Here is a 19,738-nt window from a genome sequence, read left to right on the forward strand (position 1 = left end):
TTTCAAGTTAAAGAGGAACCCCCATGCTTCCTCACCGRTAACTGTAAATTATACGAACATTTACATTTAAATGTAAATGAGATCTGAATGAATAATGCTATTAATTCATTCATCTTAATTCGGATCCTATTTTAATTAGCCTGTGGGCCCAATTTCACTTTCATGCAGCATGAAACCTCTTTTGAATATCAACAAAATTGCAATGCATTTATTCTTGTTTTTTTTTTTTCTGCTCAGCGCGCATCTTTTTTTAAACTGCTTAAAAACAAAACAAAATGTGTATATCATTAATGCATTAATCAAATTTACTTAGGATGACATGGTGGGATATGTTTTTAAGAAAAAAAAAAAATCCTTTTCTAAATATCTTCCCCTTAATGATTGCCTTTTGACTACAAAATCTCTTTCTTCCTAGGTATACTGTTAAGGCTAACCTTTTCCAAGGAAAGCTTGGTACTAGAGTCCTACTGAAATTCGGTTTGATCTGACAGCTTCAGTTTCCTGCTCCCCTCTGGGAGTTGCACCTTATGGCTGGAAGGWGCACTCCTGTGTACACCTGGGGTGTATTTGAAACACATTCGAGGCAAAACTCACTTGTGGTCCGAAGTCCAAGCTCGGATGTGGACTTAGGCCAGGCGAGTGTGTATCTGACTATGAGGAAGGTGAGCTGCGTTGGGAAAGGTGGATTTGCCTGCCTGCCTTCGCAGTGCTGTTATTCAGCCAGGGTCCGAAGAGAGGATTTTAGGGTAGCTGGTGTGAATTGCTCCTCAGAGGTGCCTTTCTTTCTTCCGTAATTGGAGGAAGGCTGCTACGATTAGATTAGAAAGCTGAAGCTGGATGAAATTAATCCCATGTTTAAATTCATATTCAGAATTGCACATGGGATGGATAGGGGAAGCTCCACACGTGAGGGTCTGCTCGCTGTACGTGTCTGTATGTGAACAATATAGGTGTGTTAGAATAGAAGGATTCCCTGCAGTGAACCTGTTCACCTGAAACAGTCGTTTTTTTCCATGCACCTCCTGCAAATTCGTCTTTATTCTTTGCGGATGTCAGTGTCTGCTGAGAGCTGGTTTGCTCAACTTTAATTCACGAGAGCCAGCTTGCTGTCAGAGATGAGTGTCATGTTGTTTGCATCATATGTCCTGTCTAGTCTAAGGAGCCTCCTCTGCCATAAGGGGTATTATGAACTTATGACAAATAACAAGGAATGAAAGTCTTTCTCAAATGCACATTTAGAATGAATGGCGTTTTTTTGTGAAGTGAGAACTCTGCTTTCCAGTAAGTTCAAATCTTGCTAGTGAGAAAACTCCAATCAGCAGCAAGTCTTGGGTATTAAACATGCAGCTGGTAAGAGCGCAGTCTTCTACATCCAAAGTCAGTGAATAATCTAAATGTAAAAATCTGCATTGTTGATATCGATGCGTAAGTTGGTCGCGTTCTTCATTTATATCGTCGGTGGAATTCGGGATGCGATTCGCCTTCTTTCTCCTAAAGCAAGTTCTAAAATGGGCCAGATGTATTGTGCCCTCAAGTGGCTGTTTCCTGCTCCCTGCGCTGCAGACAGCTGAGAGTGGTGAAGTCTGCCCACCATCCCTCCCAGGATGTTYATGTTCACAACACGGCAAGATAAGAGACTTCCAAAAAAAAAAAAAAAAAGTGATTATAAACCAACAGTTGTGTCCCACAGGTAGAAAAAGCACCTTGGAAGGGCTGACAGTTGCCTCAACAGAATTTGCTAAATGTCAAGCTGGTAGTTTGTCTAAAACCAAAGACTCTGTTTCTTCTCTCATATTGCGAACTGCTCTGTTTTATAACTCTTCTCTGTTAGTAGCTGCTGATGAGTAAACATTGACATTACCTGAAAATTTAAAGGCCATTTCCTGCTCTTATTCCAGTTTTATACTGACAAAAGCCTATTTAATTAATTTTGAATTTACTCAGTAGTTAACTTATGAAAAATAATTTGGCCTTAACATTTTTGGCGAGTGAAAATTAACCCTCTTTTAACCCCCATTTGTTTTTTGTCTGACTGATCGACTAAACCATATCAGTAGCAACATGTATGTGCCATTATACATTCTTGTTCGGTGACTAGATTTTCAAGGCATCTTGGTTTGAATCTAGGTGTTGTGACAACTCCATAATCCCTAGTTCTGGCTGTGGATTTCACTCGAGTTTTCTTTTAGCAAATCAAAGATGTTTTCAAAGCTCATAGGGTCTCCCTAAACTCATCCTACTACCAGTTTTGAATCCCAGTCCAAGGCAGTCATTGGAAAATGCCCAAGATGTGGGTGTCTGAAATACTGTCTCATCCAGCTCTAATGCTGAACGTGTGGGGTTGCAAAGCTGTAGTTAGGTCCCTCTCTGAAACTGGAGTTCAGAACCTGAAACCACCTACTGCGGGAAGGCACTACACTGGAACTGGAATATTTTGCTCTTCCCCCCCCCACCATTAAAAGAACAACTCGATCCTAATCCTTGGACCGGTTGTGTGCTCAACTGACAGACACCAGATTAAGTGACTCGCCAGTAATCCTTCCTTTTCTACGTGTGTTGCCCAGCTAAACAAATTGAACTCTCCGACTCTCTCACTTTTAGGCTTCTCCACCATTCTTCAAATGGTTTTGAGAATAATATAGTCAATCTCTGATGCTTAAATGACTTTTGAAGGATGCAGACACAGGCATTGTATGCCGTCTTGCTAGCAAGGCGGTAAGATCACCCTCCTTGCTCCTGTTTGTTATATAGCCAAGGGTTGCAGTAACCGTTCTGGCTACATCACCAGCTCTTGCGGAAATGCTCATCCGCTAGGTCCCTAATGCAGATTTTGTCTGCAGCCATTTTCTGTTTGGGTCTGGATCACAGAGGAAAACACAGACTAGTTGCTGGGCCTGTTTCTGATCTTTGTTGAGCTCACTGTAAACCGCAAACAATTCATCTCGATTCTAATATGGGAATCATTTTTTCAAGATTTTTCTGTTGCCTTTAGTCTACTTAATTTGTGCTTTTCTAATACTGTATCATGCTGTTTTTTCTTATGCTGTCATGGAGTACTAAATCAAATGTCTCGCACAGCCCAGACGTATTACGTCTGTGCTGTTGCCTTCATCAATGAAGCATTTAATGTCACTAAAAAGGAATCACATTCATATTCTTAAATTCTGTATTGATTGCATCCCCTCAAATTTCCTTATTTTGCCTGTGAATAGCTCTATAGTTACGAGGAAAAGGTTGAATAGCTGTAAATACTAGTTTTCTTCCAGTCTTCTGGAATTTCCTTAGTTTAAGAGTCAATTACTTAAGATCACAGGGCCAGAGATGTCTTTTGTCCAGCTCTGCTTTTAGGACCTTTGAACAAATGTTATCTAGGCCTTCTGACTTTAAAATCTCTATTACTAATAGACGTTTAACATCATTAGAAGGACTGACAGACACTTTTTCTCAGCTGCTATAGGAAYGTCAGACAGTTCTTCCTGTTCTCAATATTGCACCAGTTTTACTATTTAGAGCTTATGATCAGCCTATGTCACTGCTAGAGTTTTTTGCTCGTTATACTACTTCGTAGTATTGCCAGCCATGACTTCCTACTGATATTTTTTTTATTTTCATGACAACAAATTTATATTGATTGATATCTAATATCTGTCTTCTAAAATTTTAGACAGATGTCTCTTTAGCTAGGTTTCCCTTCCACTTTCTCAATAACACTAGAAGAATAAGTATGTACTAAGGTCTTGTCTTCCCTCCAAAACAGACCCTTAGCCTCCCTAAGGGACTGAACCAAAAGCTGTAGAAAGAACAGTTTGAGCATAAAGTTAGACGTTCGTTAGGTCGTATCCTGTCTCTGGCCTAGATTTGCAGGATAGCACCGCACAAGTCACTCTCTATATCAGGTTTCCCTGTCTTTAAGACAAAGATAATAGAGGCTGCCTGTCTCCTGGGCTTTGACCGGGTGATTTGTTTCCATCCTGAGACAGCTGGCATTGCCCTCTGGAGATAATTACTCTCTCTTTTGGCTAAAGGAGAGGCCGAGATTGCTAGCTCAGAATTTAACAACGCTTGGCCACTTCCACGTAGTTAAGACAAATCTTACTGCTAGTGGTGGGATATAGCCAACAGCGCCCATAAGATTTCACAGGAACCGAGCTTTCAGATCCACTCTACTTTGAAGATTTCAGCCTAAAGTTGAAATGCTTTTATTAACATTCGAAATACAGAGCAGCCACATCTGTCTTCTGCTTAGAAGTAGCTTTGGGAGCAGGTTTTGTTTGTGGAAATTGCAGTTAACCTTTTCCTTTTTTTTTTTTTTTTTTTTAAATAGTGGATTTCTCCAAAACATACAGAAGAGACTCAGAATCCTCAAGCAAATTCTGGCTGCTGGAGGTTCCTGAAAGCAGGTGATACTATAAAAATGGCTGTGTGAAGGTTGTAAAATTTTTCTAGAATTTTTGAAGCCTCTTGATTGAATGCTTGCAATATTTAGATTAAAGCTGATAAACTCATAAGTATTTGGGGGTTTTTTGTTTGTTTGTTTTTTGTTTAGATAAAGCTATTTGACCACCATGAGTTGGAGTTTTTTGACCCGTCTGTTAGAGGAGATCCACAATCACTCGACCTTTGTTGGCAAAATCTGGCTGACGGTGCTGATTGTATTTCGGATCGTCCTAACTGCTGTGGGAGGAGAATCCATTTATTATGATGAACAAAGCAAGTTTGTGTGCAACACGGAGCAGCCTGGCTGTGAGAACGTTTGTTATGATGCTTTTGCTCCTCTTTCGCATGTGAGATTTTGGGTGTTTCAGATCATTCTTGTAGCCACTCCSTCGGTGATGTATTTAGGCTACGCAATTCATAAAATTGCCCGGATGGTGGAACACAGCGAAGCTGACAGAAGAATCAGAAGCAAAAGTTTCTCAGTCCGCTGGAAACAACACCGTGGCTTGGAGGAAGCCGAGGAGGATCATGAGGAAGACCCGATGATGTATCCAGAAATAGAGCTGGAAAGCGAGCGGGAGAACAAAGAGCAGCAGGCCCCTGCCAAAGCTAAGCATGATGGCCGGCGGCGAATTCGTGAAGATGGACTCATGAAAATTTATGTGCTGCAGCTTCTTGCAAGGACTATGTTTGAAATTGGTTTTCTTGTGGGTCAGTATTTTTTGTATGGTTTTGAGGTCAGCCCCATATTTGTGTGTAGCCGGAAGCCGTGCCCGCACAAGATAGATTGTTTTATTTCCAGGCCAACCGAAAAGACCATTTTCCTACTAATAATGTATGGTGTGAGCGGTCTGTGTTTACTTTTGAATGTGTGGGAGATGCTCCATTTGGGATTTGGCACAATCCGGGACACATTCAACAACAAAAGAAAAGAGCCGGAAGACTCCGGTACCTATAACTACCCTTTTACTTGGAACACACCATCTGCTCCCCCTGGCTATAACATTGCGGTCAAGCCAGATCAAATCCAATATACTGAATTGTCCAATGCCAAAATGGCCTACAAACAGAACAAAGCCAACATAGCTCAGGAACAGCAGTATGGAAGCAATGAAGAGAACATTCCAGCCGACCTTGAAAATCTGCAGAGGGAAATTAAAGTGGCTCAGGAACGCCTGGACCTTGCGATCCAGGCTTATAACAACCAAAACAATCCCGGCGGTTCCAGAGAGAAGAAATCCAAAGCAGCCTCAAACAAAAGCAGTGCCAGTAGCAAATCAGGAGATGGGAAGAACTCTGTCTGGATTTAATGGTGGTTGAGTTTAAATATTGTGTTTTTCTCCTAGTTTATCATAACCAGCGACCCCTTGAATAATTGCTTCCACTGAGTAAATATTTGGCTCTGCTTATTTTCAGGGATACCGTTGGCTAGTGATCCAGGCTCTCAGAAAGTGTTTATGCGCGTATGCTAGGATTATAGAACTTTATTCTTCTGTCTTCCAAGTCAGGAGACAAACAGGTATATTTAAATCATTCTCATTGAACGGTTTATGCTGTATGTACAGTATTATAGTACATTTATTATGCACAATTTTTGTATTTGTACACTGGATCTCTGAAGTTACACTTTTTTATATTAATGAAGAGAGAACGGTAGGTAGCTGTTAGCATTTTGCTAGTTTTATTACCGTGGTCTACAGGTTCCTTGTTGGTTTTGTTTTGTTTTGTTTTAAAATGTAAAACTTTCTATGCTGCATTTCAAAAGTGCCTTGAACACACCACAGAAGATTCTTTGGTTATCCAGGCAGCCGACGGGTGCCGATCACTTAGCACCGGAGCAGTGAAAGGTTTGGAGAATATCTGTTAATGGTGCTCTACTGTACTTTTACAGAAATGATGTGCTACTTAAAAACAGAAGAGTCATACTACRGTTAGTATGTGCTACAGTCTTTTTTACCCTGTGGAAAATTATTTATGGAAAAACGCACGTGTGTTAGAATACTTGTGTTCAGAGTAAGATTGCTGCCATAGTGCAGAGTGGGGTCAGACCTCCCTGCAAGCTTTATTCAACAGGAGGAAAGAGCAACTTCATCTCCTGTAAAACGTTCAAAAAAAGTAAACAGAAATGTACTGTGTTCAGTAATTCCATATCTTTATGTAATATCTATGGAAAGATATGTTTCTGAGGGCTGTTATTACATAACATCCCACCCCCGAGGGCATTAAATTGTTACAATATCTTTTGAATAACAAATTTCTGTCTTTCCAAAGTAATCTGGTTAGATGGAGTCATGGAAATTTTTTTCCCCATGCATTACATTCAAGGCGTAACCTTCCTCCCCCCCACACCCAGCACACAAGCGTGCTGTCTACGAGAGTTTTTACAAAGCAGTTTCTGAATATAAATGATAATGCTTTATTCCAACCCCTCTTCCTTCCATTATGTCCAAGGAATTAAGTTCAGACAGAGCAATATGTATAATTTAGATTTCTGCTTGAGAGACCAGTCAGATTTGGCATTCTGTGGTTTTGGCATTAAACTTGAATTTATAATTAGAAAAAGGAGAGCGTGGTATTTACTGCCTTTGGCGGTGTCTTTTTGGCAAGGATGAGCATTAGTATTTGAGAGATGCTGATAAATCTGTATGCCTTCTTGCTGCTATTTATAATGTATTTAGGACCTTGCTCTATTTTCTCCTTTGTTAGGTTTTAGTCCATTTAATATTTTTGGGGGAGGGGAGGGTCTGTTCTGCTTCACGGCTACCTCAATCTTTACTGCCCTCCTTACAGGCTGATCAGGAGCAGGATTGAGAAGTAAGGCTACATAGTGAGAGCGTATGTAAACCCGTACTCCAATCCTGCAGAGCATCTAAATATAGGCTTTACATTAAATTTAAAGTAAGGGGATATGAGTTATCCCACGGTAACTGCAAGCACGTGCTCATATCCCTTGACTTTACCCAAGCGCTTGCTGAAAATGTGTGTTTTGCTGAATCGTTTTCATGGTCTGTTTTCACTTTGGGACCCCAAACAGTCTTGAGTGGCCAGGCGTAGATCCCAGCTAGCAGCTCCGTCTTGGAGAGAGGCGTAAAGGTACCTGGAGCCAGTGCAGCCCTTCGCGCAAGGTCGGTGAGAGTCGGCTTCTCCAGTTCACCTCTGGCAGAGACGTGTTTTGGGAGCAAACTCGCTCTTCGTTCTGACAGTCCGTTCTGCCCCCTGTTCTGGGAGAGGAGCAACCTCGCAATCTTACACGTGAAAGTTTTGGGGTGGTCTTTTTATCTAAATGATAAAAACGCTAAGTATATAGCCATCTCTGAAAGCTTAGGTGGGCTTCCAGGCTGAGACAGCTAGCCGGCGGGATGAGCTTTGTGGGGTGCGAGAGGTTAGTGGTGGTCCTGTCGTTTGACGGGAGTGTGAAGAGAAGTACACCGAGGACAGACAGGCTTTGCCGGTGGATAGATGCGAGTGTGAGGGAGAAGCTGGGTGAAAAACATATTGTCTGAAAGTACTAGAGAGAGACATTTGGAGCCTGGAGATAAACACTGATGCGCGGCTACAATCCGCTCGTTATCCCCAAACACTGCGGCTCAGTTGTTCTTTTCAGCTTCCCGAAAGGGTTATGTTGCTTTTAACCCCGTGCGGTGATTTTGAATGCCCTTTAATCAGCTGAATTGCAAGAAGTTGCGATTCTTTTCCCCTCGCTGCTCTCGTCACAAACTGTATCAGCGCAGCGCTTTCTTGTTAATAGCTTAAATTACCTTTGCAATCAGTTCATGACGGCTGCTTCACCTGTTATTTGTATTAGCCCTTTCCTGATTAATGATCTGAACCATTATCTGCATAAAACTACTGTCTCAGGGCAGCCCTGTGAGCTTCTGTCCAAACCGGTAAATAATTCCATTAGTGACCAGAATATATAGAATATTCCACTCCCGGCGCCAAATTCATTCCGAAAAAGTAATGGAACTGTTTTTATTATCGCTTCCTTTTCATTTTAATTGTGTCAAAAAATGCACATTGTCTTTGAAACTGAGTGTTTATTATTAGTAGAGGATGTCTGTTAAAGCTCTAAATGTTCATGTCTGTGATCGTATTCAGTTTCAAAGTAGTGGGCTTTTGATTTTTTTCCTTTTGAAGAAATGATACGTGCATTACTTTAAAAATGCTCTCCTGCTTTGGCTTAAATTTAGGCCTTTATAAAATAAAGATTCAGAACAGACTTTTAGAAAATATTGAACGTAACTTGTATTTGTGTTGTCATTCTCTGGTTTTGAATGCAGTTTGGAAGAATATCTATTAAATCCAGTGGATTACTGAAAAATCCACTCTGAACGAGATGGCTTTTTTTCCAGCAATAGAATATGCGCTGAATATGCGAGTGGGGGGAGAGGGATATTTTAATGATTTCTCTTAAACAACAACTTGGAATTTTTATATATTTGACCTTGTTTACTATAATAAAGAGTTAGTTAGAAATCAACTGTGCTGTTTTGCATGTGAATTGCTCTTCAGTGACACGAACAATTGCGTTCAAAAAGAAAAATCCAAACTTTGGAAGTCAGACCTTGACTCATTAAAACCTTTTATCACTGAAATCTGCATTTATGCATACGAATGAGCATGCTGATATTGTCCAGTGACCTGTGCAGCGTTAGCTGGCCTGATTTGGCTGCGATTTTCAAAGGAACAGAAGGGAATTGACTGCCCAGCTCCTTTTAAAAATTGCAGCTGAATGGCGCTCTGTTTTGCCGCCACAAAAGATAGCTTTTGTAAGTGTCCCCTGCTTTCCCCTCATTTAAAATTTTGCTTCAAAAATTGGAAGTGTGTATAAGGAGGCATTAACCGTTTTGCCATGTCGCATAGCTATGAGAAAGCCAAAAGTGAAATAGGTTGGGTGGGCAGAAGTTAGAATGAAAGGCTGTTTGTCCTTAAAGTGTCTCTATAGGCCTCTTCCTTCCGTCTCAGAATTAAAGAAAAAAAAWAAAACCCAATGCTATAGGACTGAATTGCTTCTGGCTGCAGAGTATATTCTGTTTTGAACCTCTGCTCTGAGCACAACAGCAGAACTCGGCGATTTTGACGGAGGTAGGATCCAGCAGTGATAATTGTGTGTGCGTTTAAACCGCGATGGCGACTTGAGCCCCCGTCGCATCCTGAGCTCCCCGGTTGTCCGGTTGGTTACGTGCTTAGCCGTGCTTTAACCTGCGTTCCAGATAAGCCATCCAGCTCTGCAAACTGGGAGGCTGAAACTTAAGCGCTATCTCAGGAGCCGGTCTGGATAACGCTAGCTCGAGCCACGTGGCGCAGGTTCAAGTTCAGCGCTCTCGGGCAGCGATAACGGCGACGAGGCAGCGTAGGCTGCGTTCCTGCTGCTTGGCCTCTGCAGCTCCCGAAAGGCGCTTAAACTCATAGTTATCTTTAAGCATGTGATTATCTCTGCATGAGTCAATGCGACCAGCTACAGGCATCCAGTTAAGCATGTGCTTAAGTGTTTTAAAGTGTAGAACCCTTCATTTGGCAACAAATTTGCAGTCAGAAATTCTGAAATGCTTCAGGCATTTAACCGTAACCGAAAAAGGGAATGGCTGCAGCGTTCTTCCCTTGTGAAATCTGTTTGCTGCGAAATCACCTATTAGAAACCATCGTGTGATGGCTGTGCTTTATCTTGTGATCAGAAAACAGGACAGGGCTAGAAAATCGGAAGGTCTAAACCTGGATCTTAGGCAGTCACCCCAGGCTTGTTTCGGCTGCTGTTTGAGATGTCCTGGGGTGTTTTGCATGGCCTCCGGCTGCCGCTCCAAAAGGACGCATCTCCCAAAGGTGTCGTGTCGCATCCGCTGGCCCTGTGCGGATGCCTTGAGTGCCTCAAGGCTTCTCGAAGGGTACGATACACCTACACGGGGGCAACTGAATTGATCCTTTGTGTCTCTTGGAAGATCCCTTAACGTTTCCACCTTGTCTTCCTTTGCTATAAAGCAAAGAGAACACAACCTGCTTCCTAACAGGTGTTGCAAGTACAAATTAGTAGTTTTACAGTTGGAAGAAAAGGTTGGGAGTTTAACATCAGACTAGCAATAAGCCTCCTGCTTTTAGTTTAGTTACAGCCTTGTAGCAACTCTGCAATTGTTGTAGCGCCATTTGTTAATAATTCAAGAATTCCTGAAAGCAGGTGCCTAACGTGCGAGTTAGGCGATTGCTGGCGGAAAGAGCTGTAATTGCGAGGCACACCTTTGCTCTCGTAGCATTTGCGGTGTGCTTCATTCCCGTGAATCAAATGTGCTATGCTTTGCACGTTGTGCAGCTACCGTGAAACGGTTCCGGAGAGACGGAGCCCTATGTGCGAGTTAAATGATGTTTTGCTGTTAGTAGTGTAACTATTACCTAATCCACCTTACTACAGCGACGGGGAAAGGAGCGCTAGGGCTTCAGCTGTGCTCCTCCAGGGCTCGCTGTTCATTTTCTCTCTATGAGTGGAAACTTAAATTGCCGGTTTATCACAGCTTGGAAAATGGCATTCTGCTTTCTGCGGAGCGACATTGTTGCTGTCGTGTAAATTCCATGTCGGCGGATTAAAAAAAATCCATGCTTTCAAAGGGGGATTTTAAGGCGTGTGATTAATGCTAATCAGCAGTTACGCTCTAAGTTTCTACAGTTGGGATTTTGTCCCCTCCCCCTTTTATTTTTCTATTAATTGGGGTGTCCTGGTATTATTTGGCAAAATAAGCGTCTTGTTTGCTGACTGTGGCTCCAAGCCTGCTGCTTCCCCAGGAGCAGGATTGAGGCCACCGTGGCTGCGTCTCAACTTGACCGGTGGTCTGACGCCACACTGTGCTCCCTAGTGTTTCTGCACCTAACCCTTGTTCAGAGCTGGTCGAAGCACCCTGATTTCGATCTGCCTTGTGGGCCTGGATTTCCTTTAGATGGAAATCAAGTTGGAGTTGCATACCCGGTTTCTCTAATCGGAGCCCCACGGCCACAGTGTGTCCCCGAGTCCGGGAGTTCGGGAGTGTTACTGAGCCCTGTAGTTCAAAATGATGCCGACCTACATATCTTTTGCAACAGGCTTTGCCGCGAGGTTAGTCTTGGCATTCAAATAGAAGTTATGATCCAGATCTCATGTGGTGAATGAGATTTTGTAAGTCAGCAAATAAACTAATAGTTTAGCTTTGGGTAAGTATTGGGGAGACACAGGAATAGTTCATCATACTAACTTCTAAGCTTTTATTTTGCCTTTATGGAAATCCATGTTGTGACTTAGGCAAGTTAATTTTTCTCTCTGAGTATTCCTTATCCCCAGAAATTCGGCACTTGGCTTAATGAATGTTTGTCAAATGTAAATATGTTTCGGGAGACTTATTCTAGGCTTTATACATCTTTTTCTGTAAACCTGAATTCAACTAAAAAAACACTATCCGAAAACTTTTTACAAATCCTGTTCTGTACGGAAAATGTTTTTGGCAATACATTGATATTACCATAAATACTTACTGTATATCAGTATTTCTGAAGTTACCTTGTCACCTTTGGCTGTTATTCTCCTCGATTTTTTTTTGTGCAGGGAAGAAGGTAAGGAGATTTGACCCATGGTGTGTGAGTTTAAATGTGATGATTGCAAGCTCTGGAACAAAATTCCTCTCTCGCTTTATATTGCCAATAGCAATTTTTTTTTTTTTCTCGGATGCTCTTATAGCTATATTAAGTGATTTTTTTATTTTTTTTTTGCTGCATGTATTCTTGTTTTATGCCACAAGTTAAGACTTAATGCACCAGATTTATCTTTTGAGTGTTTGCATTAGTTGGATTTACAGCAGAGATCATAGTAAACACACTGGTGCGTGCACTGGTGAAAAGTTTTATGAAAAGTCTGTGAAAACGCCCTCTTGGACATTAAACGCTATACTGCAAACAGCTATCACATGAGTGGTTTCAAAAGGAAGGAGAAGACTCCCATGAAAACCCCATAACCACTGCTCAGATCAGCTCGATACCTGCTTGTAGGAGAAAAAGAAGCACCAGGAGAGAGGCTGCAACTGGACAGGAATCAAGTTCCCTTGAGTTTGCTCGGCCAAGCGCCGTGTTTCATTAATCAGTTCCCGCACTAACCGAAGGCCCGTGTGATGGGTGATCCGTTCACAGGTAAGTTGGATATGTTAGAAACTGCATAAAGAGCAGCCTCTGTAAGAGGTCCAAACCTTTGGAATGAGTTGGTTTCCACTGAGCTAAGAGTGACCCTTCAGCACAGACTGGGCCCTTTATCTAACGTGTAAAGCATGAATCAAAAACCGCGGCTGATTAGTCAACCATATTTGGTAATAAACTTGTTAACGTTTCAAAAGCGCTTTGAAGAAGCTGTTGAAAAGTCAGTTTGATTATATCAGCTGCATGCTGAATCTCTATGGACTCGTAGCTGGAATGCACTCAGCATGCAAGATTAACACATAGGTTCCCTGGGAGCGTATGCATTTTCCATAAGCTCCATGAGTAAACAGAGAGCTTTGCTTGTATAGACGCATGCCCTTGTTAATGCTCTTAAAATGAGGTGAAAGGAGTAACATGAAAACGGAGCGAAGTGCGACAGGGGTCTATCAAAACTGGGGGTAGATTAATCTGATAACTTTTGTGATAAAGCAAATGATGCAGACAAGAAGTGTGATAAATATACGCTTTCCGGAGATCAGTCACTATCTTGTTACAGTGCTGCATAAGAAATTATTAGACCGGAGAAGATGGTTCTTACAAGACAGGTAAAGCGCATGGGAGCGACGCAGGATGTGATGTGAGGACACTGGGTAGAAGGGGCATTGCCAGGCTGGAGGGCTGAAGGAGCTGTGCTATTCATCTTTGAAGGAGCCTTCTTGGAACAGCTCTTCGTCGATATTTCCATTGACGTTCTTGGAGCAACTATCAAATGTACTGATGGAATTTGCTGATAGCGTGAAATTGGGAGGCACGTGTGAAGTTGGTAAAGGTTTGAAGACAGCAGCTGCTGCTATCAGTGCTACAGAGTACTCGGACCGTGCCTTGACTAAGGGCTAATACAGCTAATATATTCTGTACCTCCTCCCAGGAAATGATGGAAAAATGGGTCAATTTTATTTTTTTCTTCTCATAAAGTTTGACCTGGGTGCACAGTATTGAACCTCTCAGAGCAAAACTGCTTGTTGCTGTAGAAATGTGTGCAGCCTTCCTCCATGTTTTGCCACCTTTCTTCAGCCCTCCAGCAGGTGCCTGTTGCCTTCAGGCAAACTAACGGGAAGTTCAGGGCATCCCCAGGCCCATAAGATGGTGGTAACCAGAAGGGCTTCACAGAATCGCAGAATGGTTGAGGTTGGAAGGGACCTCTGGAGATCATCTAGTCCAACCCCCCTGCTCAAGCAGGGTCACCTAGAGCATGTTGCACAGGATCGCCTCCAGGCGGGTTTTGAATATCTCCAGAGAAGGAGACTCTACAACCTCTCTGGGCAACCTGTTCCAGTGCTCTGTCACCCTCACAGTGAAGAAGTTTCTTTTCATGTTCACGTGGAGGACATCCATAGTATGGCTGGGCAGCTGCTGAGCGGAGATGCCAGATCACGTGGCAGCAGCTCTTCAGGCCCACCAGTAAGCACCTGTGGTCTGCCAGGGGGTGTGCATTGGAGGACACGCGGCCAGGAGCCTTGCTGAGATAAGAGACTGGTTTAAAATAAGAGAACAGATGTAATTGCATCAAATAGAAAATGAGTTTATTGAATGAAACACGGGGGGCACARCGCAGGTAGATGTTTTGCCTCTGTGCGTAGAACATGAATGCGATCCACCTGGTGCTGTTCAAATGTGCGGTAGCTGCAGCTCCAGTGAGGTGGAGATCTTTGCCGCTACTTGCATTGCGATAGTACCTAGGTGCTGCAGGGAAGACCGGGGTCCATAGCACAATATAGGTATAAAACGAGATGCTTCCCTTTGCCATAAACCTCAGAGGTGTGCAGCTGGAGGACAAGCGAGGAGGCTTTAGGAGTTGGTTCACGCAGAACATGGCATTTCCAAGAGGCCTCAAGCTTCCTTGAAGTTTCCTTCACCAGCGTGGCTGTTAGATCCCAGTGACCCCAAACATTTCTCCCTTGAATCTTGGGAGAGGTTCAGGAGACAGATGTTCGTTTGGGAGAGCGGTTCATGGCTAGACCATCATGGCAAGGGACTAGTTCAGAGTAAACCACAAGGCTGTGAAAGGAGAATTCTGGTTTAAATCAGCGGCTCTGAAATCTGGTTTCTCGCCACCTATTTCCTTTTCTTGCTGACTAGCTGGTTGTAGCAGCAGTGTTACATAAGGACCTGTTTGGGGAAAAAAAAGTTATCATCCCTCTGCAGTCATGCTTTTTTGCATTTTTCTATTTCTATGCGTGCTCTTATGAAAGAAAAAAAAAAAAGAGGAAATCCTGGTTAAGAAAGAAGATGCTCAGAAAAATGACAGTACTCGGCGCAGAGGTAAGGAGACAATTACATAACTGACCTCACCTGGAGTGCCGCGATACTGCAGAGAGGAGCTCTGAGATCTTTGGGAGCTTGAGAGACTTGAAAGCTCGTTTTATAAATTGCTGTTTTGTACTTACGAATTAACATTCGCGAGATTAGGAAGAAACGCTGGCGAGAACAGGAAACGGAGCCTTTTCTTTGCCGAATCGAGCTGGCTTCTGACAATCTCTGACCTGCAGTTACTACAGTTTAGCATAAGGTAGGGATGATTTCGCATCCAACTTGCGATTGCACGTAGGGGTCGGGGAGACGTGGGGCCCACCGCGCCGTGTACCGCGCAGACGCGTGTGATGGCCGGGACCTATGGATTATATGGTTCAGCACCCGTCATCTATCCGTGACCTGCCGGTGCTGACGAGGTGAAATGGGCCCACTGGCTATTCGCAATTAAATGTTGCTGACCTGCATTTGAACCGCTGAGCTGTAAAACGGGCTGCGCCTACCGTACGCCCGCGATCGCAGAAGCGGTCAGCCGGCGTTCTGCGTCAGGCCTGGAGCTGCCTCGGCTGCTTGTGGGTTAAGCTTACCGGCAGCAGCAACGGGGACCGAGGCGTTCGGAGGACTTCTCGTAGAGAAGAGCAGCGAGGCTGGACCATGCCTGCAATGCCATAATCTTTGAGCTGGAAAAGACCTATAAGGCAATGCAGCCAGSAGAAGATTGCTTCCAAAAGGAAATTTGACATTTTTTTGCACAGTCTAGTCATAACAGGCTCAAGGAACTGGGTTTCCCCCCATTTCCTCCAGGATATTCACAACCCCACCAGAGCTGGCAGCTGCACGGCCTCACCAAAGAAGAGCAGAGCCTTCAACCATGCTTTCGGACCACCGTGTGTGTTCTGGGCTAGCAGAAATCCCTCCCGTTTCACTCCAGTTGCTAATCCCCAGACGGGATGCCTGGTCACTGCAACCTGTCGTGGGCATGGAGCCACGGCAAACATTTGCCGAGATTCCCGTAGCCCCTGCGGGTCAATCCGTTTCCAGCCAGCGCACACTGGAGCGACCAGCTTGACCTCCCTGAATCCTGCCRTTTCACCTGACGCTTGAGGCACCTCTTTTGCAGACGTGTCCTTCTTAGCAAGCCCTGGGCGGCCGAAAATGYGGATGGTCCCCTCCTCCCCCCCCAGTTTCCGACTGGCGTGTGGTGCTGGAATGCTGTTTGGACTGATGGCATCGTGCAAGAGGCTCAGAGTGCCGGCTGCTTGGAGACATCGCCGCTTTCCCCCAAACTGCCTCTTTCCYGTGCTGTGTTTCTCGTTTCCAGCTGGAGCCTAATTAGCGAAATTCCCACAGCAGGTGAGACAAAGCTGGGATCTGCATCGCCTGCTCCGTTTTGCCGGTTACTGGCTGTTTGCCTGCAGAATTCCTCCGTGGTCACGTGGACCTTTCCCATGGCAGAATCTCCTTAAAATCTTTGTACCAAATAAGAGCAACACGGATCATACGGACTCAGGCAGCCCTTGTGCCGCTTATCAGAGGGAGAACGGCTGAGGACCACACTGAGTCCCAGCACCGGCCGTGCCGTGCAGCAACGGGCTTTGGGGGAGACTCAGAGCAGGCTTTTCCCATCCCATCTCGCTCTTTCTGGCTCTCTGGGCTTCAATTTCCCACCAGAAAAAAACAATAACGCAGCCAAAGGAGGCTGCATCATCTTCCAGAGTATAAAGCCTCTGGAGCGGAAAGTGCCTGGTGCTCCGCGGTGTGGGTGCAGCCTGCACGGCCTCTCCCGGGGGTTTTCGGGCAAGACCGGAGCGCTGCAGGCGGGGAGAGGTGGCAGATGGTCACCTTCTGCGCAAGTGGGGACGGAAGCGAAGGTTTTGCTGCCTGTAAAACGTGCGTCTTGCTTTGTGCTCGGAACGAAACCTCTCCGGCTATTTGCTGTAGCCGCGCGGGTCRTCRSTGACTCCTKTCGGTGYGAACGGAGATACCTGAGCGGCGCTYGGGAYGGCCCAGGCTGCGATCGTGCCAGCYGRTGTGTTAAGCAGCCGCCTCTAAYGCGGCGGTTGTGTCCYGGCTCCCGCTTGCGCGGYGCTGCGAAGACGGCGGCAGCTTCTCTCTCGAGTGAAGAGCTGTGATTGATCGCTGGGGCTCCATCTGCGTGCCGGAGCCGAGCCTCCCCCGTCCTACTTTGAAACGAGGGCAGCGCTTCTCAGCCGTGTGCTGCGCGCGGAGCTGGGATTTGGGGGGGTGTTTCCTTTTGCCTGCGGTTTATTCCCAAAAGGAATAAATCTCCCCTTCAGGATGACGTTTCCYCCTTTCATTCCAGGCGGCAGCTTTGCCTCCTGCCCATCTCACGTCTCCCTCTGGTCTTGAACGCTGACCYGAACACCCGGCTGGCTTCCTTATGGCTAGGGGAGCTGAAAAATCGATTCTGCCCCGTGCCTGGGACATCCCTGAGGATTTTCTTCCCCTCRTGCACCCTAAAAGAAAGATCTGCCTCGCTCGATTATGGTTAAGAAAAAAAATCACGGCCAGATGGTCGGCCGTATCTTCTGGACCCGAAAGAGCAGAGATTTTCTAGGTTCAAGAGTTTCCCGTTATGTAACGGTACAGACACACAGGAGGCTGGAGAAGATTCATGATTATTATTATTTTTTTAACTAATAATGAGGGTTTTGTGGGGTGGTTTTTTGTTTTTTTTTTTTGGTCCTTCAAGGAGTCTTGTGATTGGCAGGAGCCACCCTGGGACTTGTTAGCTGCTCATCGCCGTTGTCAGCCGAAAGACAGGCAAACAGGACTTCGATATATTAATTTATTTTTTAACCCTCCACAGCAACAGCCGCCAGGAGAAACGTCCCTCCGGCAGACCCAGGACGTCGCTCCTAACCTAAAAGGCAGCCGGAGCCCTTTGCGATGGGGCTCGGCCGGGGGCGAGAGGTGGACGTGCTCCCCGACCCGCCTGGGCCGCGGAGCGGATCCGGGGCGGCGATACGACTTCRAGGCCTCTTTTTGCCCTCCTAACCCCGGCGGCCCCAAATAACTTAACGTTCAAAAACCGGCTGTGCGTCTGGACTATCTCTAACGTACTCGGCGCTGGCGTATCTAGCCACCAGCCCGAAATAGCTCCTCCGAGATGCCGCTCAATTGTCGCTGGTGGCTAAAATCCCTACGGAGCGTAAGGAGGTCTCCTGCGTCCCCGGCAGAGAGGAGGGAAGGACCCCGTTCCTCTCAGTCTGCGGAGCATTCATCCTCTCCGAGTGCTGGCCATGGGAGCCCAAGGACATGTGGGATGGTATCGCCTGGGAGCTGGAAGCGGATCCCTCTCACCGGCACCCTTTGCTTGGAGGCCTGGAGGAGCTGGTCCCAAAGCCAGGTGCCCTGGAGCTCCTGCCGCACCCCGCGTGGAGGGGGAGAGAGGCCGAGGGTGATGGTTGCTCRGTGCCTGCGACCGGCGCTCTGACGCCGAAGGATGCCGGCGATGGTGCAGCCGGCTCCTCGGCAGCTCCCTCTGGCCCTCCCTGCTCCCGTGAACGCTGCGGCGGCGGAGGCCCCTCCTGGCTCTCATCTCCCTGCCGATCCGTGCTGCTGCCTGGCAGCGTCTTCCCGACYCCCTGTTGCCTCCTGAAAGGCTGTAGCTGAAGGGGACGGAGYGAGTGGGTGACGGTTATTGCTTTAATAAGACGGGCTCGACGCTTCCAAACCCAGGAGCGAGGCTCCCGCGCTGCCGCGGCCTGGATTTCCCCCCTGCACCCACGGGCCTTCCCCGGCACCCCCAGCCGCTATCCTTTTATTTTGGAAAAGCCGGAGCTGAACATCACCTTGCTGCAAAGCAGCGCCCTTCCAAGCAGGCAAAATCGCCGTTATTCCAGGGCGGCAGCTAGCACGAGCCGGGCGCCACCTCGGCTGCAGAAACGCGTTTGGCCCAGTCATGGAGTGATCATGCCGCTGCGAAGCCGGCCGCGCTCGCGCCTTCCCGAGGCCCTGAGCGGCCGCGCTGCGTTTCTCGCCGCTGGGAAACGCTCGTGTCTATGGAAAGTCCCCGTCGCACGTGGGAGGGACTGCGACGGGCCGGTCCCCAGCAGGGATCCCCATCGGCGCTGCTCCCTCCGGGGCCCCGCCGAGTGCTTTGTGCCCCCAACGCTGCCGATTTTACAGTCAACGGTCCCTGGGGGCGGGGGGGGACATGCGGCAGCCCCCTCCCAGGCCTGCACCTCTTGCCCCATCCCTCAGCGGGGGACAAGGCCACTGGGCGCTTGTGGCCTGGGAGCCCCCGGGAACATCCCCGGCTGCTGGCGCCATCCCACCATCCGGCGCAGGCGGTGTGGACGGGGGTGGCCCTCTCGTGGCCGGTGTGCCGAGGAGCCGGGCCCCGATCCTGGAGGAGAAGGTGCCTGGCCTGGTGGCCCGGTCACCCTCACCAGCTGGGAAGCCACCCCCGGGGTGCCCTGGTGGCCGCCCTGCTGCGAAGCCAAGCAGGAGCCACCCCAGCCCTGGGGACGGCTGGTGTCCCTGGGAAAGGACGGGGACCGGCCGGGGTGTCTCACCGGGGAGGCAGAGGAAATTTGGGCAGAAAAAAAGGGCTGGCGCCACCGGAGCGATTCCCACCCTCTCCCCGGCTGGCGGCAGGTGCTGGAGAAAGGCAGGAAGGGGGCAAATTTTCAAAGTCTTTATTGTAAATAAAGTCTGCGACATTGCAGGAGGCTTCCCGGGGGCTGGAGCCGGGGAGGGTGGGTTTTTTTTGGGTGGGGGCGAGCGAGGCGGCCGGCAGCCTCGGCCCCGCGGCCGCGGGCTCCCCGCCGGGGTCCAGCCCGAGGGCCAGCGCGTGCAAAGCGGGCGTGCGACCACGACACGATGT

General features: G+C 46.9%; 2 protein-coding genes across 2 annotated transcripts in view; one reads left to right on the forward strand and one right to left on the reverse strand.

The window, feature by feature from the left end:
- Positions 1–4,354: 4,354 nt before the first annotated feature.
- GJC1 (gap junction protein gamma 1) lies at positions 4,355–5,955 on the forward strand. The gene is made up of 2 exons (XM_026076204.1): positions 4,355–4,400; positions 4,547–5,955. Exon 2 carries the CDS (start codon positions 4,566–4,568, stop codon positions 5,745–5,747), a length of 1,182 nt encoding a protein of 393 aa, XP_025931989.1. The 5' UTR covers positions 4,355–4,400; positions 4,547–4,565; the 3' UTR covers positions 5,748–5,955.
- A 9,740-nt stretch (positions 5,956–15,695) lies between these two features.
- The window catches only part of ADAM11 (ADAM metallopeptidase domain 11), a 16,994-nt gene continuing 12,951 nt past the window's right edge, over positions 15,696–19,738 (reverse strand). Inside the window, exon 13 of the mRNA XM_026076220.1 lies at positions 15,696–16,214. Coding sequence (XP_025932005.1) covers positions 15,696–16,214 — 519 coding nt within the window. The remainder of the gene's footprint in view (positions 16,215–19,738) is intronic.

Source organism: Apteryx rowi, unplaced genomic scaffold (genome assembly GCF_003343035.1).
Source record: "Apteryx rowi isolate R43461 unplaced genomic scaffold, aptRow1 scaffold_428, whole genome shotgun sequence".
Lineage (NCBI taxonomy): Eukaryota > Metazoa > Chordata > Aves > Apterygiformes > Apterygidae > Apteryx > Apteryx rowi.